The sequence below is a fragment of the Gymnodraco acuticeps genome, unplaced genomic scaffold (assembly GCF_902827175.1).
Source record: "Gymnodraco acuticeps unplaced genomic scaffold, fGymAcu1.1, whole genome shotgun sequence".
In the NCBI taxonomy this organism is placed as follows: Eukaryota; Metazoa; Chordata; class Actinopteri; order Perciformes; family Bathydraconidae; genus Gymnodraco; species Gymnodraco acuticeps.
In genome coordinates this window covers 1-25,747 of record NW_022990288.1, presented here as the reverse complement: position 1 = coordinate 25,747, position 25,747 = coordinate 1, and the positions used below count along the sequence as shown (strand labels likewise).

General features: G+C 44.4%; 1 protein-coding gene across 1 annotated transcript in view; it reads right to left on the bottom strand.

The window, feature by feature from the left end:
• Positions 1-24,648, bottom strand: part of tmtc1 (transmembrane O-mannosyltransferase targeting cadherins 1) — a gene marked incomplete at its 5' end in the record, with an annotated part of 69,926 nt that extends 45,278 nt beyond the window's left edge. The window contains 6 exon segments of the mRNA XM_034221835.1: positions 158-293; positions 17,622-17,724; positions 19,187-19,295; positions 21,320-21,463; positions 22,828-22,941; positions 24,481-24,648. Coding sequence (XP_034077726.1) covers positions 158-293; positions 17,622-17,724; positions 19,187-19,295; positions 21,320-21,463; positions 22,828-22,941; positions 24,481-24,648 — 774 coding nt within the window.
• Positions 24,649-25,747: the final 1,099 nt, after the last annotated feature.

The following is a 25,747-nucleotide window of genomic DNA, read 5'->3' as shown; positions in this document are numbered from 1 at the left end:
GTTATGTCGATGAAAATCTTAGGTCACAGGCTTCTCCAACAGTGCAACACAATAATACAGAAAAACAGAAACCTAACCACGGTTAGCTAAACAGCAGGAGTCTTGCAGCTGATCAGGATTTTGCTCCTGAAAAGCAGTATGATAATACCTCACTCACCTCTTGTACCAAGACTCCGCTTCTGTGTTCTCATTGGATGATCGCAGTAGGCGGCCCAGGTTCACCATGGCAACATAGTGCGCTGGTTTGAGTCTGACAGCCTGCTGGTAGTGAGCGGCTGCCAGCTCCCCCTCTCCTGGGAACATGAGAGGAAAAGGAAGGAAAGGAAGTGGGAGTAAATACATGAACAAGTGGAAGAGAAATATTGCAGGAATTAAGAAGGAAATAAATAAAAAATACAGGAGGGAAAGAAGAAGAGATTTAAGTCAGGAGTAAGGATTATCTATTAAATGTGTGTGCCTAGATTATTCAAATTGAATACCTGCTGCAGCCTATTTACAATCAACAGAGTTAAAAACAGGAAAAAACAGTATTAGTAGTACAATACTACTAAGAAAAGGATAACCAGTCATACATCTGGTAAAAATGTCCCTTTATAATATGCTATGGCAGGGGTCTTCAACGTTTTTCAGGCCAAGGACCCCCAAACTGATGGAGAGATGGAACAGGGACCCCGTACTATATCTATTGTATACAATTGTGTTTATATTAAACTGGGCCTAGTGCCATGTATACACATAGTTACTATTATTGTGCATTCAATACTAAGCTATTCAATTAATACACAGGTTCATACATTCATGTTTTTGTTTTAAACATATGCAAGGGTCACGTTTTTATTTTAAACGTACATGTAGAAGGGACAGTGAATCCCCAAGTCATCTGTGGATGGCACACATACTCCCACATTAGTGAGATGTCTGACCCTGATGAGTAGCACACAACTTATCTATGCATTTGTGCATACTTGTGCTTGATAGTACGAACTGGCCAGCATGGACTCAGCCGACCAGGATTCTGTGCGGATTGCTCTTCAGAGTCAAGGGAGCAGGATTTACCACCAAGAGCAGGAACTTACCGGGCTTCGCCAGGAATTAAAGTTGATGGCCGAGAGACAGGAGTCCGTTTTGTCGTCTTTTGGTGGGCAAGTCTGTTATTTGGTCGAAAATATCCAAAGACTATTACTCCAGCCAAGTCCTCCAGCTCCCCCATTGCCTGTTTTCCCAGTGGATCCTACTCCAGTCCAGTCTCCAACTCCGACCCTGTCCCCTCACCTCTCCCGACCAGAACGGTTTTCTGGGGATTCCGGTGATTGTCGGGCTTTCCTGGCTCAGTGCGGCCTCCACTTTGAACTCCAGGCTGCATGCTACCCATCTGAGCGCTCAAGGGTGGCATACATTGTCTCCCACCTTTCTGGCCGAGCTGAGGCTTGGGCAACGGCAGAGTGGGTGAGAAGGTCTCCTGTTTGTGACTCCCTCGATCTCTTCTCTGAGACCTTCACCAAGATCTTCCAGCACCTCCCACCAGGGCGGGAGGCAGCCAGAGCACTCGTTGGATTGCGCCAGGGTAAGCAGAGGGTTTCTGACTATGCTATAAAGTTCCGTACCCTGGCAGCGGACAGTGACTGGAACCAATCAGCATTGTTTGATGCTTTCCTTTATGGATTGTCCGGCACATTAAAGGATCAGTTAGCTCCCCTTGAGCTTCCAGCTGATTTGGACTCCCTAATTTCATTGACTATTAAGATTGACAAGCGACTGATAGAGAGGGAGCGAGAGAGAGAGACACTGCGATTCCCTATTTCTCCCACAAGAGGCAGTCTTCGCCCAGCTCTTCGTCCTCATGGAATCACCCCAGGCCCTGGCTTCCGTCTACTGGGCCTCTGTCGCCCCCTGCTGTTCCGGAGGAGCCCATGCAGCTCGGCAGGACCAAGCTGACTCCCGAGGAGCGACAGCGCCGCCTGCGGGAGGGCAGGTGCTTCTACTGTGGTAAACGGGGACACTCAGTCGCCAACTGTCGCCTACTAAAATATCTGGCTCGCCAGTAAAGAAGAAGGCACTGGTGAGCCGCACTACACTTAATGTTAGTCCCTCACGTTGTCTCCCAAATGTCACTCTGTCTTCGTCTTCTGTGGTTCTTAGGCATCCTGTTTTGGTAGACTCTGGCTCAGATGCCAGTTTTATAGACTTTGAGTTGGCTAAGAAGCTGAAACTTGAGACCTTTCCCCTTCCAAGACCAATGGAAGCAAGTGCCTTGGATGGCCGTCTTCTCTGTAGGGTAACTCACCACACCCAACCTCTTCAGCTAAGTTTCCAGGACGGTCACACTGAGCTTCTCGTCTTTCATGTTTTTCGGTCCCCGGAACACCCAATCATTTTGGGGTACCCCTGGCTTACCCTACACAACCCCCACATAGACTGGTCCACTGGCAAGATTATTGCTTGGTGTAAGGGATGTTTAAGTACCTGTTTTCCGTCCAAATGTTCCCTGACTGCTCCACCAGCTGTTCCTGTAATTCAAGACATGTCAGATCCTGACTACCCTGACATTTCCAAGGTCCCTCAGTGTTACCATGACCTTAAGGAGGTTTTTAACAAGGCCAGAGCCACCTCGCTGCCCCCTCATCGTGTGTACGATTGTGCTATAGACTTGTTACCAGGCTCTTCACCACCCAGGGGTCGTCTTTATTCCCTATCTGCTCCAGAGACACGGGCGATGAAGGAATATGTGGAGTCTTCACTTTCCGCTGGATTAATTAGACCTTCTTCCTCTCCCGCTGGAGCCGGATTTTTCTTTGTGGCAGAAGGACAAGTCACTTCGCCCCTGCATTGACTATCGAGGTTTGAACGACATTACCATCAAGAACAGGTATCCCCTTCCTCTTATGTCATCAGCTTTCGACCAGTTACAAGGTGCTAAGATCTTTACCAAGTTAGATCTTAGAAATGCTTATCATCTGGTGAGAATAAGGGAGGGGGATGAATGGAAAACTGCTTTTAACACTCCAAGTGGGCATTACGAGTATCTCGTAATGCCCTTTGGCCTCACAAATGCCCCAGCTGTTTTTCAGACTTTGATCAATGATGTACTTCGAGACATGCTTAACATCTTCGTTTTCGTGTACCTGGATGACATCCTCATCTATACTGACCCTCCCGGACCCACGTCTGCAGTTTGTGGTGGAGGTGGACGCTTCAGACGTGGGGGTTGGTGCTGTGCTCTCTCAGCGCTCCAGAGAGGACAACAAGGTTCACCCATGTGCTTTCCTCTCCCGGAAGCTTTCTCCTGCTGAGAGGAACTACGATGTGGGGAATCGAGAGCTGTTGGCTGTTAAGGTGGCACTGGAGGAGTGGCATCACTGGTTAGAGGGAGCTGAAGTGCCATTTATTGTGTGGACCGATCACAAGAACCTGGAGTACCTGCGCACAGCGAAGAGACTCAACCCTCGTCAAGCCAGGTGGGCTCTTTTTTTTTTTTTTTTTTAAATCGGTTCAACTTTTCACTGTCTTATCGTCCTGGTTCTAAAAACACTAAGCCTGATGCTCTCTCCCGTCTCTTTGATACAGGCTCTGACCATTCTTCCCCCGCTACCATCCTGCCTCCCTCATGTATGGTGGGTGCTGTTACCTGGGCTATTGAGGAGAGGGTCAGAGAAGCAAATCTTGGTAACCCAGGGCCGAATGGTTGCCCTCAGAACAGGTTATTTGTGCCCTCTCCTCTTCGCTCTCAGGTCATCCACTGGGCTCATGCGTCCCCTCTCTCCTGCCATCCGGGGGTCAAACGGACCATGTTTGTGATCAAGCAACGCTTCTGGTGGCCCAAGATGGAGAGTGAGGTGGGGGAGTATGTTGCTGCCTGCCCGGTGTGTGCTCGGAACAAAGTTTCTCGTCGGCCTTCCCCTGGTCTCCTACGTCCCCTTCCTGTACCTACTCTCCCTTGGTCGGACGTCTCTCTGGACTTTGTAACGGGTCTTCCCCTGTCCCAAGGTAACACAACCATTTTGACCATTGTCGACAGATTCTCAAAGTTGGTGCATTTTGTTCCTCTGCCCAAGTTACCCTCTGCCAAGGAAACGGCGGAGGTTGTCCTATCCAATGTTTTCCGGTTACATGGCTTCCCTAAGGATGTTGTGTCGGATCGGGGTCCCCAGTTCGTCTCCAAGTTTTGGAAGGAGTTCTGCGCTCTCCTGGGTGCCACCGTTAGCCTCTCCTCCGGCCATCACCCTCAGTCCAACGGACAGACCGAGCGGCTCAACCAGGAGTTAGAGACCGGTCTGCGTTGTCTCGTCTCTCAGAACCCTACTTGGAGTAAGAATCTTATCTGGGTTGAGTTGGTTGCACAACACATTGCCTTGCTCTTCTACTGGTCTTTCCCCATTTCAGTGTGCTTATGGCTACCAACCGCCCCTGTTTCCGTCCCTGGAGGGAGAGGTCAGGGTTCCTTCTGCCTTGGCACTGATTCGGAGGTGCCGTCGCATCTGGACTGGGGCTAGACAAGTGCTGCTTAGGACGTCTGCTCGGTACAAGAGGGCAGCAGACCGCCGACGGATCCCTGCTCCCACCTATCGTGTCGGCCAGAGAGTATGGCTCTCCACTCAGGATCTTCCTCTTCGAGTCGAGTCCCGTAAGTTGGCGCCTCGCTTTGTTGGTCCCTTCCCTGTCTCAAAGATTATTAATCCTGTTGCTGTGAGACTCAAGCTTCCCAGGTCCATGAGGTCACACCCAACGTTCCATGTGGCTCGGATCAAGCCGGTCAAAGAGAGCCCTCTGGTTCCTGCCTCCAGACGCCCACCGCCCCCCCGGTTCATTGATGGAGGGCCAGTTCATTCTGTCAAGCGGCTCTTGGCGACTCGCCGGCGGGGTCGTGGACGCCAGTATCTGGTGGATTGGGAGGGCTATGGTCTTGAGGAGAGGGAATGGGTATCTTCAAAGAACATTGTCGACCCAGACCTCATCCGGGATTTCCACAGGCATCATCCAAACGAGCCTGGACCGTCCAGTGCCGGTCGTTGAGGGGGGGGGGTACTGTCACATCCTGGCCCTGGCTGATCGCCTCACTCCCTCACCTGTGTATTTTCGCTCCCTGTTAATCACCTGCCTGGTCTCAATGAGCCTCAGCTGTCCCTAATGATCACTCCTCACCTGTGTATTTAGTCTGTGCTGTTTCCTTGGTCAGTGCCAGTTCGTCTTGTCTGTATAGCAGAAGGTGCTCCATGTTTCTCTTCTGACGTAAGCTATTGTTCTAGCTGCTTAGCATTTGTACCAACCTAGTTGGTTGTTTTTTTTGTTGCTTCTCTAGTAGTTTTCCGCCAACTTAGTTGGTTGCTTTTCGTTACTTCAAGTCAGTATTCATTGCCTGTTTTATTTTTACCTTTTGGATTAAACGCTTGACTAAAGACCTTATTGCCTGGTTGTGCTCTTGAGTCCTATTTTTGCTCGTGCCCGTACTTGTGCTTGATAATCTAACCTTGGACGGATGGAGGTTGTGAGGCAGAGGGTCATATCAGCCTCAGGCTGCAGTCTGGACCTGTATTTGTTGTTCAGGTAGGTGAGTGAGGAAATTCCACTTTTGCAAAGATATGTTTTTGCAAAGAGCTTTTGCTGCCAATGGTGGAAAGTCTTTCTGGCAAGAGATCCAGAACTTGGTGAGTGGTTTAGTTTCATATATGTTTCTGAACGTACTGTCAGTGGATAGCTCGATGAGCTGATCCTCCTCTGTCACTGTCTGGCGTGTGCCGTCTGCTGTGTGTCTCTGAATGGAAACTGGATCCATGCGCCAGGAGACAGCTTCAGAAAATTATTTCCTAAATTGTCCCTCGAGTGCCTCCAAGTGCGCAATAATTGCACCTGTATCGGGGGGCGAGAGGAAAGCAGAAACGCCCAGCTCACTCACTGATGGAAACATGGAAAATATTCCCTCCCCAACGCGCTCCATCCATCTTCAATTTTTTTTGAGAGACTTCCATTCTGTCATAAAATAGAATGGCATGTGTATTATGACCTTGCATAGGATGTTAAAGAGCAACTTGCAGGTTTTTTTTTATACTACATTTATGCTTAACCTTGCCTGAAAATTACAATTAAAAAAAGTTAATGTAGGATTTCATATGTTTTACAAGACATAAGGGCAGGAATTCAGAGGGGAAAGTAGCCATTTTGAGCTCTGCTACTAAAAACCTTTTTTTTAACGTCACACATGGGGGAGCAACTTTCTCGGACTCCTTCTCTGCCCAATTCACGGTAGTAGTTGGTAATTGGTTTGAGCGGTTGTGATTTAGTGAGCTGGTATTTTTTCGGTAATTTTACATTGCATTTCACCATTTTTAATCATGGTGAGCTTGTGTTTGTGCAGGTTGCACAAACTCCATCCTGTCAGGACATCGAGTCCACAGTTTCCCTAACAGGAAAAGGACCGGAGCTAGCTTTCGTTCCTGGGTGCGTTGTACACCCACCTCCCTACATCACATAATCTCCACAGCTGAGGCCATGGGCTGGCATTTCCCACACAAGCACCTATCATACAAATCGTTTATCAGGAAACCGTATTACATCTCTCTCCCCCCCTTCGCTCCTCTCTCTCCCCTCCGGTACACAGCTCCGTAAGACGTAGTGTGGAGCTGCATTAGGTAACGCGAGATACGGCTGATACTTGCACATTAGTTTCTGTTATGGAGGATCAGTATCAACAGTCCTGCCAGTAACGTTACTATATTATCAATACTACTTTAGTTATAGCCTGATATATGATAGCTAACTTTACAATGTTGTGATGTGACCGACGTTAGCTAACATTAACTGTAGCTAACGCCGGTCACTCAGCAAGACAGCTGCCCTGTTCTCCACTGGTTCTCCTCACACCACAGCTCCATTTCTCTCCGATGGCCGTTATTTCTTCTAATCCTTGGCTGCTCCTGGTCTCTTGGATGCATAGCAGGCTCATAATTATGGTTAATTAATTAAGGTTGTGGTCCGTCACATGCATACGAATATACATTTTCAATCAATCAATAGGATACTTCTGTAATAGGCCTAAGGCCTTTTAGTCGCTCATAAATAAGTAGATCACTGTTCTTTATATACTATGGATGCTGGCAACAGTCACATAGTCCAAAGTGAAGGTGATGTTTGACCAGTAATAGCCGAGGCGGGACGTGAGACAGTTAACCGTCTTGGATGTGACAAAGCTTTCTGGCAGATCATTCCACAAGTCAACCACACGCAGGCTGAAAAAGTTGCGGCGGATAGCCAGTCTTGAGTGCTGTTTCTTCAACTTGAGGCAGTGTCCACAAGTCCTGGTGTTATAATCCCGTTGTAGTGGGCATGATGTTTTGTAGATGTTGTGGAGATATTTGAAAACTTCGATCATATCTCCCCTCGCCCTTCTATAATACATACTCGGGATATTAAGACTTTGCAGTCGTTTTTTAATATGGTAGGTCCTTTAGTTCTGGAACCAGCTTTGTTGCCCTTCTCTGTATTTTCTTCGATGAGCTCAGCATCCTTTTTGTACATGGGGGACCAAGCGACATTCCCATACTCGAGGAGTGGCCGTACCAGAGAGATGTATAAACTACGTACTACGTCCATGATCTGCGGATCATTGCTGGGTTACCATTCGCTTTGTTACTTGCCCGGCGGATATGGTCACTACATGTCAGGGTATTATCAACATTCACACCAAGGTCCTTTTCATTCTGAGTCTCGGATAGGTTTATAGTGTTTGAATCATCACCCATATTATACTCATATTTTGGGTTCTGAAAACTTACTTTGCACTTTGCTGCATTGAATTTGAGCTGCCAACACTCGGACCACCTCAGCATTTCTCTGAGATCTGACTGGAGTTTCAACCTCTTCTGTGTCAAAAATAGCATTGTGATCCATGTTTATTAATACGTTAGACCGGCCGCTCTCCCTGATGTGACGTCACACGCGGGTGGGCTTTTTTTAAGTAAGTAAAAAGTAAAAATGTCTTACAAAAACAACGCCAGATGTCACTGTAGTGTATATTTCTGTCGATGTTTTAGAAAATCTAGTGTATACATCATTTTCCTACACAAATATTCACTGGGGTCTCTAACCTGCAAGTTGCTCTTTAAGTTTGTTCAGCTCAGCGAAAATGTCAACAAGATATGCAAGTTTGGTGACCCAGACATTGTCACTGAAAAGTGGAGCTATGAACCTGATAGAAACGCTCTGCCTCTTCCGCGGAGTCAAAAATGCGAGTCTGTCCGTTAATAGTAACACGCAGGCGGGCTGGGTAGAGTAAGCCGAAGCGTATTCCCTCCTTGTAGAGCTGCGACTTCACTTTGTTAAAGGCGGCCCGCTTCTTGGCGAGTGTGGCGCTGAAATCTTCAAAGATCCTGATGGGATGACCTTGGTACGAGACATCCCGGGATTTCCTAGCCCACAGCAGCACACGTTCCTTCTGGGCATATTTATGGAAGCGGACAATGAGGGGCCGGGAACCTTGCGGCGGTTTCGGAGCCAGACTGCGATGTGCACGGTCTAGCTCCAAGGTATCCAGCTGAGGGTCTCCGACCATCTTCTTGAACAGTGTAGTCATGAAGAGACGAGCATCATCCCCCTCCATTCCTTCTGGAATGCCAATCACACGGAGATTCTGTCGTTTGGAACGTGAAACCAGGTCTTCCACCGCTAGCTGCAATCTATCATTCACCTGATTAGTGGTCTCCAACTTGGATTTCAATACGGCCACCTCTCGCTCCAGAGTAGTGATTCCATCTGAATGAGTGCTGAGAGCCGTTTCCATTCTGGTGATGGTGGCAGTATGTGTAACCACGGTGTCGGTGATCTTTTGAAGAGAGGCTTGGATTGGGGCCAGGGCGGTGTCCATGGAAGCGGTAAGTTCACCTGTTACGTCTTTACGCAGTTTCTCAAGCTCTCCGACTAGCATAACGAGTGTTAGCGGCTGCACGCTAGCTTCCGAAGCACTGGTAGCCATCTTGTTAGCCTCTTTATCTTGCGAGCTGAAGAGTTTAGTTTGTTGTTGACTTTTGCCACGACTGCCTTGAGTTTTACTCATTTCAACAACGAAAAAGTTACTGAGGCACTCCTAATGACTAATCAAGTAAGAAAAGTAACAGACGTCTGGGTGTATATGTGTAAAAGCGAAAAAGGATTAGGGATTAAACGCCAATGTGACCGATCACTCCAACGCCATAACCGGAAGCCATAAAAAGTTATGTTTGAAAGGATGTACTTGAATTATTATTATATATGATCATTATGTCAGTGGTCTAAAATGGTCTTGCAACGGTGCTGACAATATTATCGTTTATCGCAATAATTTCCAGAAAATGTATCGTCCAACAAAATGAATTATCGTGACAGGCCTATCGACACAGAAAGGGCCGATTATTTACTGAGGTCCCTGAACGCACCACTTTATGGGCTCCACCATAATGTTCCCTTTACCACTACAGTAAAGCGCAATACTAGGAGTATTTATTCTAGGCGTAGTGTGTTCCCTGACAGTAATACGCCGGCCAAAATGCCCCTGTACCCGCATAGCGCTTTGATAGCACTTCCTGCGGTTTATCTCTCTCATCTGCGCATGCCCACTAGCTATCTCCTTTACAGGAGCAACAACCGGGGTAGCGAGTGGGGAATATGTACGGTCAACATTGTGTGTGAGTGCAGAATTGTGAAAACAAATGACTCAGACTTGGATACAGATCAACCTTTTTATTGGATACAACAGGGATCTGTGCATTATATAGGGAGGAGGCGGGATTCACCCTAGCGTCTGTTAGAAATTAAAATCAATGTTTGATAGCATAAAGTAGCTTAAACATACCGTCAGTTTAAATGCTAAAGTATAAGTACCAAAATACACTAGGCAAAGAGCGATTGCAAATTTTAATTTTGAAAAACTAATATAATTGGGAGTAATCAGGGGCGGATCTACGGGGGGGCAGCTGCCACCCCACTGTAGAGCCTTGCCCCCCCCAGCTGCCCCCCTAACTTTTGTTTCCCTAAAACTGTACTAAAACAAACCTACACTATTTCCACAAGCTTCTCAAGCAACAAAACAAGCATTACATTAGTTAAAAGTGAATCATTTTAAATATAATTTTAGGCTCGTTAAAAACTGCATTAAACTGCGGAGCGGCGTTCACACAGACCGCGGCTCACACCGCTGCAGAGAGGGAGCGAGCTGTCCCAGCACCTATGGATCAGCTTCCCCTGGGAGCATTTCCCTTTCCACTAGTTTTGTTTTTACTAAGGACGAGAGCTTGAAACTAAATATTAATAAAACGCTGCCGTTTGAATCGATAGCGTTTAACAGACGGGCGCTGTTTGGGGCGTTACGTTACAAAATACTACGCAGACAGCGTTAGCTGGGAGATCGATCACTTTGCTAAACTACGCGGTATCCTACTATTACATCCACGTAAACTATACATCACAGCCATGAGGCCAGATCAATGAAACCAGGATACATCCTTTACCGTAAAAACTGGATCCAAACACAGCTGCCTGTGTGCGCTTGATCAATACTTTCTGATGTTATATGATATGCTACATATTAGCTAGGCTACATGGCCCTAACGTGTAAAATTATACAAGCATTTGTACCAGTGCTTTTCACAAGTAGACTCTTGCAGGCCAGAGTATAGGAGTGATTCAACAACAACACAAAGACATATGAGAAGTGATCAGGACGAACAGAAAGAGGAAAAGGAAAAGAGAGTTCACTGAAGAGACCAGGAGGGTCAGAGCAGGAGGAAGAGGAGGAGATGAAGAGACCAGAAGGGTCAGAGCAGGAGGAGGAGATGAAGACATTAGTGAAGAAGAAGAAATGTATGTGAGGAATAAAGATGAAGTGTCAGAAAGAGGGACAGAGGCAGGGATCAGGAGGCAGATGAAACTCCAGCTGGACCACATGGTATGTTCTTATTCTCCTTACATATTCCATCACAGCAGCACAATCTAGCAGCTCTTAGTATTGACAAATATTGATTGAAATGTGTTGCTGCACAGGTCACCTTCAGCTCTCTGAAGAGATGGGTGATGTCATTTGTGTACTTAATTATAAATTGAAATGTTGAGCTTGTCAATCTTAATCTGAAAATACAAAAACTGAAATATAGGTAAGAGAAGAAACGGACACTTTTGTGATGTAATTCCCTCAATGCAGATCACACATGGACTGATCCATTATTTGAGTAGGAGGGTAAATGGTATGGCGTGACGGGGTTGGGGTAAAACAAACTGAGGGACAATATTGCAATTTAATAGATAATTCAAGTATTTTTTCAGAATTTATTTTTGATCAGTTAAAGTTGACAAGCATATGATTATATTAGCAGCAAAATTTTGAGATAATTGGCCATTTTGATTTGTTTGATATTAAATTAATATGTAATAATGCTTAGTGAGGACATGCAAATATGTCTGTCTAATACTAAGAAAACCAATTTTTGAAAAACTAAATATATATTTAGTTTGACATTGTAATGCAAAAAAACCTGTTCCATTAATTCATTGCTTTAAAATACATTTTGTAGTTTCCTTTCATTTAAAATGGTTGAGGTAAGCTTGGGGGACTCAAAGGGCACCCGATTGTTTGTCTGAACACCTTGTTTCTCTTGTGCATTAAGAACACTTGTGTTAGGGCATGAATTAACAATAAATAGGTTATATACAGTATAAAATACCATGTACTGTCCGCCCTCCCATGCCACCCTGGCATGACCTCTTGCCCCCCCTTTGCCCCCCCTTTGCCCCCCCATGTAAAATGTTCTAGAACCGCCACTGGGAGTAATACATGCGGGGCCTTGGATCACTCATTGTGATGGTGCATATTTTTGACAACCAATATCGTTCAGAGAGAAGGGGTCGCTCGACCCACCCTGCAGATGTTTTAAATCTAGCTTCTAGCTTCAGAGGGAGCGCACAGCACCAGACTATGAGTTTTAAAAGACAAGCGCCACCAGCTCCTAATGGTCATCCATTCACCAGATGACCTGACATTTAGAGATGTTATTTAAAGGAGAAACATATCTGCCATAGGTGAAAATTCCTGAATTGAAAGTCCTTGTTAAAGGAGGGAGTAATTATCACATGCTCGGGCACCCAAGGTTCCACACACTGTTAAAGGGGTTAGCATAGTTCTTCAAGTAGACCAGAATTGAAGATAAATGAGTATGAGTTAGTGATATTCCACTGGTTTTCACACCATTTCAGGGACTTTATCACTGCATTAGAACAGACCACCCAAAGCCATCAAGTAGGAACTTTTAAGTGATGAAATTCTACAACTGTTGTAACTGACCAAAATCTTCTCCCAGGAATGACAGTCTAGAATGCCGTATCCCAGAGTAGATGTTTGGTGGTACTGTGGAACTAAAACCTTGTACTCAGTCTTGCCACAGGATTGGGCTGGGACCTGTGCACTAGCACAGCCAGTGATGTTTTTAATCAACATGGCGAAACACCCCAAAGCCAGTAGGGCTAAGAGACCAGTCCCAGGGGGAGTTTAGGCTCCATAGTGTACAAGGATAGCATAGGGGCGCCCAGGGGAGGCCTAGATGTTGCATTGCATGTCCTAACGTACCAATTGATCACGACGGCCTCTTCTAGAGAACATATTACTTTCATACCTTAAATGGTATGAAAGGAGGGAGGGTACATTTCTCATGAGGAGACAGTTACAAATGCTAGCAGAACAGGACGACCCACCCCCATATACAGATGTTGATGAAAATGATGAGTATGTTAAATGATGAAATCATGTGAAGTAGTGAGCAAACTAAAATGCTAAAATGGAGTGAATTCATTTCATGACTTTATACTATTCCAAGATAGTTTATTTTTATTTTTCAATTTACTTTACACTATTCCAAGAAAGTTTATTTTATTCTTCATTATTTTATACTATTCTAATATGGTAGATTTCATGTTTTATAAATCATTGCTATTCTAAAATGGTTTGTTTCTTTTCACTTTGTAAAAACAAGTGCCTTAACACTGAGCATGGTATGAGAACGGTTTCTGTGAAAGGAGGGGGAAATAAATGTTCTGATACCAAGCCATTGCTGCTATTTTGAAGAATGATATTGAATGTTAACATTATAAGTTATGCACAAGGGAAAACTATTATGTTTGAACACAGACAAAGTATTTTTGTAAAGTTGAGGCTATTTGAACCATTCCATTTTGATTGTACGTTTTTGATATGAGTTAGGTATTATGCAAAGTTCAGATGAAGAACTCATTGATTTCAGTATTATACACACCTTTTAGGTGTGTAAGGAGGGATTGTTAGAAATTAAAATCAATGTTTGATAGCATAAAGTAGCTTAAACATACCGTCAGTTTAAATGCTATTTTATTCTGGAAAAAACCGGAAGTTCTTAATACCAAGCTTTTATTCTGAAAATCCTTCATCTCCGGTTAGCATTTAGCATGTGGCTAATATATCATTTCCTATAGATGTGAATTTAGCAGCGAAATGACATGGAGTGATGCACACCGAAACCTACTGATTTAACACTACAACTAATTGAACCAAGAGATTATTATTGCTGAATATTAAATGAAGGTACAGTTTATTTGAATACGTTATTGTTTACAGACGTGGGTAGCATGTGACAACATCCGGAACTACCTGAAACCAAAATGCTGTGAAGTATTTCCAGTATTTTTTAGAGTGTTGATTTTAGCGTTTGAAATGTATTTAGATGAAAAGTCATGAAAGAGATTAGGAGGAGAAGAGGCGTGTCTAGATATACAATGAATGTAAAATGTCGAAATCCTCAGTTTAACGCAATATCGGACACAGAAGAACGAGGGGGAAGTCTCCTACATCACCACAGCCCCTAGAGAGGAGGAGCAAACAGCCAGCAAGCGGGAAGGACGAATGCTTGTGAGCTCTCTTCTGCACGGCCACCACAGGGAGAGGAAGCTGCAGCCTTTCTCTCCTGACTGAACAATATCCTGTTTGTAACATTACCGCGCCATATTTTGAATTAAAGTAACCATTTGAACCTTCTCAGAGACTCCATTTAGTCTCCTTTTAAAGCTTCTCTCCTGGACGCGAGAATAACGAACACAGCATAACACGTCCCGGGTGGAGAGACCCGCTGAGACACTTCCTCCCCCCGCCAGTCAGCTCCGTGACGGTGGAGCACCCCACCCGGCAGTTCTCTGCTGCTGCGGAGTCTGCCGAGGTCGGGCAGCCCGCCCCCGTGAGTGCCGGTACGCCGGTTCCACGGGGTGGGCCGAAGAGGTGGAGGGGGCTACGGGCACGGGACCTCCGTCTCGCCGTCGCGCTGAGGAGAAGCCAGCGGTAGCATGCGGCTAAGCTGCACCCTCTCCTCCTCTAGGCAACTAAAGCGCTGGGTGACCGAGGCTATCCTAGCCAAAGAGCCCCTCCGTGGAAACGGGGGCTCCAAGGAGATCCACTCGGCCCTTTTTTGACAGCGCGGTGAGACCTAGCCACACGTGACGCGACACCACTGTGGCCAAGGACATCACCCGCCCAGCTGCGGCGGCCACTCCATGTATCAGATTGTTCATCTGACCTATGCAGTGGTCCGGATAATCGCTCCCGTCCTAAGGCGGGAGAACGGGGGTGTCTGTTTGAGGAGTAATCAAAGAGACGCCCAACACACCTAGATTATTGGCCGCAGCCGCCATCTGTGCACCGAGCCTGAACATTTTGTCCAAATACTCCAGGGTGTCTCGGTCCCGCGGCAGCGGGGTCAGAGGTTTCTTCCCCTCTGCCCAACCAGCTGTCTGCGGCAGCAGATGGGCCACCAGGCTCTCATCGAGGGGGGGCACGCCGTGTCCGAGCAGCCATGCACCCTGATGATGCCCGACATGGCTGCTACTGCGGCCTCTGTCCTCAGTGGACGCCACCAAGTCGCCTCCACACAATGCCAGATATCTGGCAACGGGGGCGAGACAAAGGCCGGCTGCGCCGGAAGCACCGGGCCGTGAAAACCCGGGCCGTAAAACCCTTGCCGAAGGTGGCTTACAGGCCTCTGTGGCAGCGGTGGGGGCAGTGGTAAGCCTACACGCTCCACTGCCTGGGTCATCAGCGCTGGGAAGTCCAGCCGCGCAGACCTGAGTGCTGGACCCTCCTGGCCACCGGAACCGAAGGTGTCGGATAACGAGGCGTCCTCGTCATCCTCATCCTCCCCCTCCGCGAAGTCGACCACCCGGTCCCTCGGGAGGGTGAACTTGAACGACACGTCGTCCAGATCGTCCATGTCGACCACATCGAGGTCCGGATCCTCCACCTGTACCTGCGGGCCGAGCTTCCTCCGGAAGTGCTCTACACGATGCCGGCGGTTTAGCTGCGGAATCGAGCGACAAGCAATGCAGGCCAGTGTCTGGCCCAGGCCCTGCTTGGCATGGTTCGGCCCCAGGCACTGGCGGTGCGGGTTAGCCCCTGCAATCAGGCCAGGGCACGACGGACAGGTTCGGTGTTCCAGGAGTGGTTCCATTCTTTCAATAACTTCTTCTCTGCTTTCTCTCATACGTCTTACAGCTCAGTGTCACTTCCGCTCGCTGAAGAGAAAGGGATGATGGTCAGGATGCGAGGCCTCCTTTTATACGGAGGTGAGATGCATGCGCATTCAGGTAGGCCCGTCCCGGGGCCGGCTACGTCTATAGAAATCTCAGTAGGTGAATGCTTGCATGATAAGGTAGTACCCATAGTGTCCAGTAGAGGGCGGAGCCTGTGAGAGATATAACGATTTAATTTGAATGAGCTGAACATGAAAAACTTCGCTGTTCCTAAACTGCTCTCGGATGTTGTTCCTGGGATTTGCTGGAGCCACCGTCAAGCAAAATCCCAGTTTGGGGGTTACTGCAGATTGCTCCGATCATCATGGAACCACTGCTGCTTCGCCTTCCACCTCTTCTCTAGCTCCTCTTGGTATATCCTGAGCTATTTCTGTACTTATCTATACATTATTTATACTCATTGTACCTTTAATATTGAGTTAGCCAACCGATTGTTGTCTGATTGCTTTAGGTACTTTTAAGGCTTTTAAGTTTTAGTTCTCTGGCTACAGGTTGAGTTTGAGTGCTGAAAGTAACTGAAGTCAATGGCTACTTACATTCTTAAGGAACTATGTTAGGATTACATCAGATTAAACCCCTTCTGATGATCTCCTCCAGCAGAGTATGAGCTTTTTTATTTTTTTCTTGTCAAGGTTTAAACTGGGAATGTTTTTAATGGAAGCCATACCAATCAGCCCTGGAGCCAGAGAGCCAGAGGTGGGGACTCGAGTCACATGACTTGACTCGAGTCAGACTCGAGTCACATGTTTTTTGACTTGAGACTTGCTTGACTAACATTGATAAAAGACTTGACTTGACTTTGACTTGAGATAGATGACTTGACTGTTTAAAATTTAATATTTGCGTTTGTTTTTGTAGTGAGATATTACGTTTAGTTATTTCGAAAAAAACGTGATTATAGCGCCATGCGCGCAAACCTGGCAACCCACTAGAAGGCAGGAGTCGCAGTTAATTAACATGGCAGCGGCTAGCGTTACTCCAAAAATAGGGAAGTTTGGATTCAAGGATTATGTTGTCGATGACGGGAATAAGAAGAGAACAGTGGTATGCAGGGTGTGCAGCATAAAGATCGGTGACACGACCACCACAACATCCAACTTCATTCGTCACTACAAAAAAAAACACAGAGAAAGGTACGTGCATGTGTTGTGTTAGCTAGAAAGCTAACGTTAAGTTTAAGCTACGTTAGACTTGGTTTCAAATCGATTAAGCAAAGAGAAGACAAAACGGTAAATGAACACTAGAACCGCCAAGGGATTCATTTTGACTAACCCTGATAGTGACGGGCTGTCAGGAGAGGGAGAGAGAGAGAGGGAAAGAGATGCCTCGTTTATTTCCCGTGTTATTATCAGAAGTTACTGTAAACTGTTGAATAATGTAGTTCATCTGCTTTTAGTAGTTTGTTTAAATGTTTTAATTATGTTGTTTTTGTAGAAGTGCATCATTCCTTGATTTATTTAAAAAATGAATCTGAACTTTTGATCTGTTATGATGATAAACTGAAGCAATTTCTAAATGAACCCAATTAAGTGAGTTTTAAATCGTCCTACGTAGTTTATAAGGAAATTATGAAGAGGAACAAATTAATAATTTGAAAATGATATCTATGTAGGTGCTGACGCTGTTGGCGGTTCTAGTGTTAACACAAATTTAAATTAAATATGTGTAATGGAAAATGCCATATGATTTTCTTACCTTTGAACAGACTTTTTGAGTCCTAGCTATATTGTCTGCAGTTCTGGGATTAATATGAATCTAATATGATTCTCATCGGTCTAAATTAGATTTCAAATGATTAACTGTATGTAATGAAGATCATAGTGTGGGTTGAATCCATTTTCATAACCACTGTCTTTTAACTGATTTAAATGCGGAAACTGGGCTTATTCATCAGAATTTCGCATGCCTTTACTTGACCTGAGCAATGACTTGACTTGCTTGACTCTCACCACAGTGACTTGGGACTTGCTTGATACTTGTAGGTCAAGACTTGAGACTTGCTCATGACTTGCACATGTAGGACTTACTCCCACCTCTGCAGAGAGCCATTGGGTTTAACTCACCAGTATCCACCAGAAACACTCCGTAGTTATTATGCAGGTCAGAGCTGTCTGGACACTTCTCTATTCCTTCCAGATACACTTCTTTGGCTTCAGCAAAGCGTTTCTGTGGAAGAAAGCAGATTCAATGAATACAGATTAAACCAGACATGAAGTAGACCAAGATAATACTAGAGCTAAAGCTAATGGTGCTGTGCATGTGGCTGCAGCTCCCTGTATCTTTATAGATTTGTTATCTTTTTACTACTTTTATTGTCTTAGTTGTACTTTTTTTCTTTGGACATTTATTTTTGTTTTGTAACTAACTATGGCCACGTTTTGTTTCGAACGTTTCCTGGTCATTCTCCTTTTACTTTTTTCCCTTTTCCATGCTCAGAGGAGCGACGGCATTGTTTACTCCGTGCTGCTGCCCGGAGCGAGGCATGACATCCCGGAGGAGCTTCGGAGGATAAAGTGGGGCTGCAGGGCAGTAACCAAGCGGAAGACGAAGAAGAAGAGAAGATACAAACCTTCTGTTCCGGCTATTATAATGGGGAATGTGAGGGCTTTGTGGAATAAGATGGACGAGCTCGGCGTGCTAACGAAGACGCAGTGGGAATACCGTGAGTGCAGCGTCATGTGTTTTACGGAGACTTGGGCCCTTTCTCATTTCTCTAATTCCCCTCCTCGACCTCCCCCTGGATGGATCGGGTTGCACTGTGAGAATCACCTTTTTTGATTTCTCCAGTGCTTTGAACACGATCCAGCCACGGCTACTGAGGGGGCAGCATTAGAGCCGGTGACACCAGCAGAATCAATACGCTGATCAGGAAAGCTGGGTCTGTCATCAGCGTCAAGCTGGACCCCTTTGAAGCTGTGGTGGAGAGGAGGACACTGAACAGGCTGTTGTCCATCATGGATAACCCCACCCATCCTCTCCACCTGCAGCTGGACAGACAGCAGAGCTCCTTCTCCAACAGACGCTGTATCTCACTGCAATAACTCTGTACAACAAATCACCTCTGGCTGGCAGAGAACTCTCTGGTCCATAGTTTCTCTTGAAATAAAATCACACTGTACATTTTACATTTATATATTCAGTTTAATATTTAATATTCCATCTGTCATATACTTATGTATATATAATACCTTGCTTTATATCTTGTTATTGTTAAATTGTAAATTCAACATGTATATTTTCTACTTTCTTGTGTATTTCATGTCTTTTAATTTTAATTGTACAATGCCATGTCTTTTTATGCTGCTGCAACACAAACATTTCCCAAATTGGGATCAAAAAAGTACTATCTTATCTTAATGTAATTCAGGAGTTGTGAAGCAGTGTTGAGTTACAACGTGCCTCCAGGCATTTTTAAAAGACAACATAAAACATACTTTAAAAAAAAGCAGCCACACTGAGCACCTTCATCTTTATTGGTCTTTGTTTTCTTTTGTAGCATGTGTGCTTATATCTTTAACCTCTGACTTTTATTAAGTCTTATTTTCAGTTTCTCTCGTATTACGTGCATAATTGTTAAAGCAAATAAAGCTCGATTATTATTATGATTATTATATTATTATAGTTTCACCTGTTCAGCATAGAGTGAAGCCAGACTGGAGTAAGCATCAGCAAAATGTGGACCGAAGTATATGGAGTCCTTCAGCAGAGCCTCAGCTTCTTCTTCCTTCCCAAGTGACCTGGAACACATCGTATGTTTCGTATATATGCAGTAGTAGTATGTAAACTATATATATAATAGATAAACAGTGGAGGAAATAAGTTTACCCACTTACACAGAAATTAACAGTCTGTAATTTTAATCAGTGAGAGTAAGAATATCAAAAGGAAAATCCAGAAATGTACATTATATAAAAGATAAAAATGTATTTGCATTAAACTGTGGGAAATAAGTATTTGATCCCCTTGCAGAACATGTGTTAGTACTTGGTGGAGAAACCCTTGTTGGACGCACAGAGGTCAGACGCTTCTAGTTGGTCTCCAGGTTTGTGCACATCTCAGGAAGGATGTTGGTCCACTCCTCTCTGAAGATCCTCTCCAAATCCTTCAGGTTTTGAGGCTGATGCCGGGCATCTCGAAGCTTCAGCTCCCTCCACAGATCTTCTATGGGATTAAGGTCCAGAGACTGGCTCCATCACCTAAATGTGCTTCTTCTTTAGCCACTCCTGTGTTGCCTTGGCCGTATGTTCAGGATCATTGTCCTGCTGGAAGACCCATCCATGACCCATTACAGTGTCCTGGCTGAGGGAAGGAGGCTATTGGCCAAGATTGTACGGCCCCGTACATCCTCTCCTCGATGCAGGGAAGTCCTCCTGTCCCCTTAGCAGAGAAAACCCCCAAAGCATAATGTTTCCACCTCCATGCTTGACGGTGGGGATGGTGTTCTGGGATTATAGTCAGCATCTCTCTTCCTCCTTCTACCAAGCCTTCTCTGAATCATTCAGATGTTCATTGTCAAACTTCAGACGGGCCTCTCATGTTCTTCTTGAGCAGGGGGGCCTTCAGGCGCTGCAGGATTTGATCCATTATGGTGTAGTGTGTTACTAATAGTTTTCTTGGGGACCCAGCTGCCTTGAGATCATTAACAAGTTCCTCCTGTGTAGTTCTTGGCTGATCCCTCACCTTTCTCATGACCATCAATACCCCACGGGCCAGATCTTGTGTGGAGCCCCAGACCGAGGGCGACTGATGCTCATTGTGTCTTTCTTCCATTTCTGAATAATGGCACCAACAGTTGTCTCCTCCTCACCGAGCTGCTTTCGGATGGTCTTGTAGCCAATCCCAGCCTTGTGGAGGTCTACAGTCTAGTCCCTGAGGTCCTTAGACAGCTCTTTGGTCTTGCCCATGGTGGAGAGGTTGGAATCTGATTGGTTGATTCGGTGGACAGGTGTCTTTTATACAGGTAACAAGTTGATATTAGGAGTACTTTTTTTAAAGGAAGACAACTTATTTAACCGGTCCGTGGGAGCCCGAATCCTTGTTTGTTGCAAAGGGATCAAATACTTATTTCCCACAGTTAAATGCAAATACATTTTTATCTTTTATATAATGTCAATTTCTGGATTTTCTTTTAGATATTCTTACTCTCACTGTTTATATACACCTACCATTACAATTATAGACTGTTCATTTATTTGTAAGTTGGCAAACTTACAAAATCTGCAGGGGATCAAATACTTATTTCCTCCACTGTATACTGTAATGTGTAATACAAGACCTGACCCTCACTCACAACTAAAACATACTTGTAAGGGTGTTTTATCCCCAGGATAAACATTTCCAGTGAAATAAAACATATCTAATACCGCAAGTGTTAGATCTCCCTGGACATATGCCTACACATATTAAAGCATGTATTCAATAGCACCACCATGTGGTCAGTTGTTAGGTGTTTGACACTTTGTCTAAAATATATTTGCACTATGACTTCGCCAAATCATATTTGGATTTCACTTGCTAGTGAACAACATTTATTTTTTGTTAAAACCTAATTAATTATAAGAGTCAACTGAATGATTTATGATTATCTTTTGTTGTTGCTATTATTGATCATTCTTGGGTGAAAAGAAAATAAGTAACTTAGAATTTACTTTGAGCAATAATTTAGAATTTGCTGCTTTAACAGGACCTTAGTAGTGAGCTAGTAAGCCGTTTTCTTCAATGGCCGCTCTGTTTGTGTTTCCGGAGTCTGAGCATGTCTTACTTGAGGAGGTTCCCCAGGTTAAACAGAGCTCGGTTATGCTGAGGGTTAGTGGCCAGTGCCTTCCTGTAGTAGCGCTCAGCCTCCTCTGGGTCACGGGTCAGAGTGCCCAGATTGTTCATGGCGCTGGCATGGCGGGGGTATAACCTAAGAAGAGGGGAGGAAAGCAAAGACAGCAAAAGAGGAGATTGGAGAAAGGAAAGAAACGGGACAGCATATTAAAAAAATAAACTGTCATAAATATTTATTCTGCCAACAAAACCATTTATCACTGGAATCATAAAGGCTTAATTTTCTTTGGACAGTATATCAATGATGACGGCGTAGTTTCTTTAAAAACTCCTAAAAATACAAGTTACCGCATTCACCCTTTTTCAGATACCTTCAGGTTAGAAGCTACGTACGAAGCAGTATGCTGCAGATTAAAACCAATAAAGATGTACATCCCTTAGTTAAGTTGTAGCAGGACAGGGGACAAAGTAAACACAATCCAACAACCACCCCATTCCGTTTTCCCAGCTGGTAGAAAACACGGCAGCTGGAGAGCCCCCACCTTCCCTACAGTTACAATCAAAGATGCATTTGCCCGACAATGCAAACATGTTGGTGTTCCTTGCTCGAAATCTTTGAAATACAGATTTGGATATGGCCTGTTGAGGCATCTGGGTCTTTGTATGGACAGTGGACTGTACACCTGACTGTTGTTTTAAGGAGGGTTTGCTTGTGAGACAATGTGTGCTCATATTGATTTATTTATATAGATAGATAGATAGATAGATAGATAGATAGATAGATAGATAGATAGATAGATAGATAGATAGATAGATAGATATAGAGAGAGAGAGAGAGCTCTGTTTTCCAGCCTGAGTCTATTTAATTTATTGTTTTGGTTGTGTGTGATTTAATTAATTTATTGTAATTTAATTAATTTGTTTTATTTATTATATATAATTTATATATTTTAATATTATTTCACATTTCTTTTGCAATGTTGAATGTTCAATAAAAAGTTATGTTTGAAATGATGTACTTGAATTATTATTATATGATCATTGTGTCAGTGGTCTAAAATGGTCTTACAACGGTGCCGACAATATTATCGTTTATCGCAATCATTTCCAGAAAAATGTATCGTCCAACAAAATTCATTATTGTGACAGGCCTGTGTGTGTGTGTGTGTGTGTGTGTGTGTGTGTGTGTGTGTGTGTGTGTGTGTGTGTGTGTGTGTGTGTGTGTGTGTGGCGGACAGGCAGGTCTCAGTTGGTTTGGTGTCCTCTGCTTACTTAAAAGTAAAAGTTCCCGGCACTAAGTACTCTTTTTGGTGTGAACGCAAAATAAGGGGTACTAACGGAACTAAACGGGAAAAGTACGGGGAAAAGTATTCCAGTGTGAACGGGCCTAAAGAAACAATTCTAATAGCAATAGGCACAAAGTCACATTAGGCACATGCTGTGTGACTTCGAATCGTTAAAAGATGATCACAGTCATAGAGCTGTATTGCAAAGGCAGACCTGAGGGCAGTGGTGTAGTGGTGAATGGCCTCCTGGTGCCGGCTGTTGTCTTTCAGGAAGTTGGCGTAGTTGTAGTGGACTTTGGCATTGTGTGGCAGAGTCTGGATACCAGAGCTGAAACGGGGAACAAGAATAGGAAAATAAGATGCAGGTCACTCGTTTCATTTCTGTCCAAAATAACATCCTTGTCATACTTGTAATTCCTTAATAATGTCAGGGTCATCAGTTAAATAAACTATAAACAGCCTGTACAGATGATACTGAGACACACACACCGACTCTTTATTATCATAAAAAAAAAAAACAGGACAGAGAGAAGCCAGAAACTTTCTAGCAGCATTTTGTAATTAGCATGTTTAAAATAAACTCCTTTTGTAAGCTCTTTTTGCAATATAATAGTGCAAGGGTTGTCTTACAATGTGGCCCCATTAAATAAATCAAATAACTATAATTTTATTTATTTTCAAAGTGAAAAAAACACAAGATCTACAATTATAAGAAACATCCGTTTTCTATGATTTCTGAGTTGAAATATAGTTTACATATTTTACACAATGGAAATTCAAGTCGTACTAAATCCAAATATTTGTGTATCATTTAAATCACTATTGTTTTTTTTTTACCTGATCACTATCAGAGTATATTAGTACTGAATTTCTGGTGCAAATGTAAGCCAAATGTTGGCATTTGAAAACAGGGACCACATACTGTACAATTTAACACTAGGAATTTAATGTACACAGAAAATCACCTTTTGTGTGCCTATTTCAGAACAAGGGCAAAAGTCAGACGCACACACGCCATACTTGCCAACCCTCCCGATTTTCGCGGGAGACTCCCGATTTCATAGCCCTCTCCCGGTTTCCTCCCGGGGTCATATTTCTCCCGATTTCTGACAAAATCAGATTTACTCAGGACTCATATGGTCCACTCGGACTTTATTACAGCTACACCATTGTTTGGTTTCCATGGTAGCGTGTCTCTTTAGTAGCGTGCGCAACTAGATAGTCACAGAAAACAGAACAAGAATCGACAACTCGACCCTCTGCTCACTCTTTTCCTGTAAAATACAGGTCCAGCCCATATGCTCCATCAAGACAGTGCACTTACAACTACAATAAGCATGTTAGTTAATGTTAATCCAATACAGCTCCGGCGATCCACTAGCACCCCCCCCGCGGTGGTTTTGAAATCCTCCCGATTTCTGAGGTCTCAAGGTTGGCAAGTATGACACACACACACACACACACACACACACACACACACACACACACACACACACACACACACACACACACACACACACACACACACACACACACACACACACACACACACACACACACACACACACACACACACACACACACACACACACACACACACACACACACACACACACACACACACACACACACACACACCACACACACACACACACACACACACACACACACACACACACACACACACACACACACACACACACACACACACACACACACACACACACACACACACACACACACACACACACACACACACACACACACACACACACACACACACACCACACACACACACACACACACACACACACACACACACACACACACACACACACACACACACACACACCAACACACTACTTACCGGAAGAGGGCCTCCCTGGAGCGCCAGACGTTGTTCTGCTGGACGGTCTTCCAGGAGAAGAGCAGGAGCAGCAGCAGCAAGGAGACGCTGAGGACTGTGGTACCCAAACGGCCAACCAGCGAACACAGGCGCCCCAGGCCGTGAGCCACCAGAATACAGTAACCCATACTGGAAGAGGGCGGGGGGGGGGGGGAGTAGGAAGACAGACGGGACAGAATCTCTTACTGCAGTCCTACATTCTAATAGAGGTGTTTAGGCTGTTAAAAGGCCTGCTGACTGGTTTGTACTGTCAAATAATGTGAAAAAGAAAAGACCATACCATTACATAGGAAACACAAGGAAATTAGTTCTAAAAGGAGTGAAACAAATTGTGAAATGAATGGTTCTGAAGGTTTAATTGAGATGATTTAGCAGATTTCCCACCAAATAATATTGGGTATTTAATTTGTGACAACATGCAAATATTTCAAGGGTTTGATGGCCAAAATAAAGGTTTCTATTAAGAAACTAAGGAACCACCAATAATTCCTTCAGTATGGTAATATGTGGAATGATAGCCGAAAAGAAATGTCAGTGAATTAGTTAAATCTGTGCTATTATTATTTAAATGCTTGTTTTGCATTTAAAGTGTTTATCAACAAGAGCAAATACCATCTCATAAGGGCATGACATTGTGTGCGTCTTATTTAAGTCAGAGCTGCTGTATTTCCATTTAGCAATCCTAATACAAAGGCACTTTGTTGTAAACAATTGCAAAAGGTAGAAAATAACCACAAAATGCAGAAAACACACCCCTTGAGAGAGTAAGCAGCTACTTCTGCCCTCGAGACCTTTCTTGCTCTTCTTCATCCTCTTCCACACCCTCAGTCTCAGTCAGCATCCGTCCCACCTCAGTGAAGGTTTCTGATGCTCTTTGTTTGTGATCAATCTCAGACCACTTGGCTATCGGTTTTCAATTGTTTTCAATGTAGCCGACGGATATCTGGGCTGAGTCTTTGAGATAAGGTTTAGAAACAAAGTCTTTGACCTCATTTTGAGGTTTCCTTACTCATCGATTAAGATTTATCACTATAACTTGAGCTATTTCTGTGAATTTATGAAAAATAAATGATTGAGTGAGTGCTCTGACAGAAAATGTATGCTTTGTTTAACCAACTTCTGGCTAACACGGCAGCAGATTTAAAGAAAAGGTGATTAGTAAAAAAAACAGAGAGAAAATGACGTCACAGCACAGAAAATGCAGAGTCACTAAATACATAGTGACTAC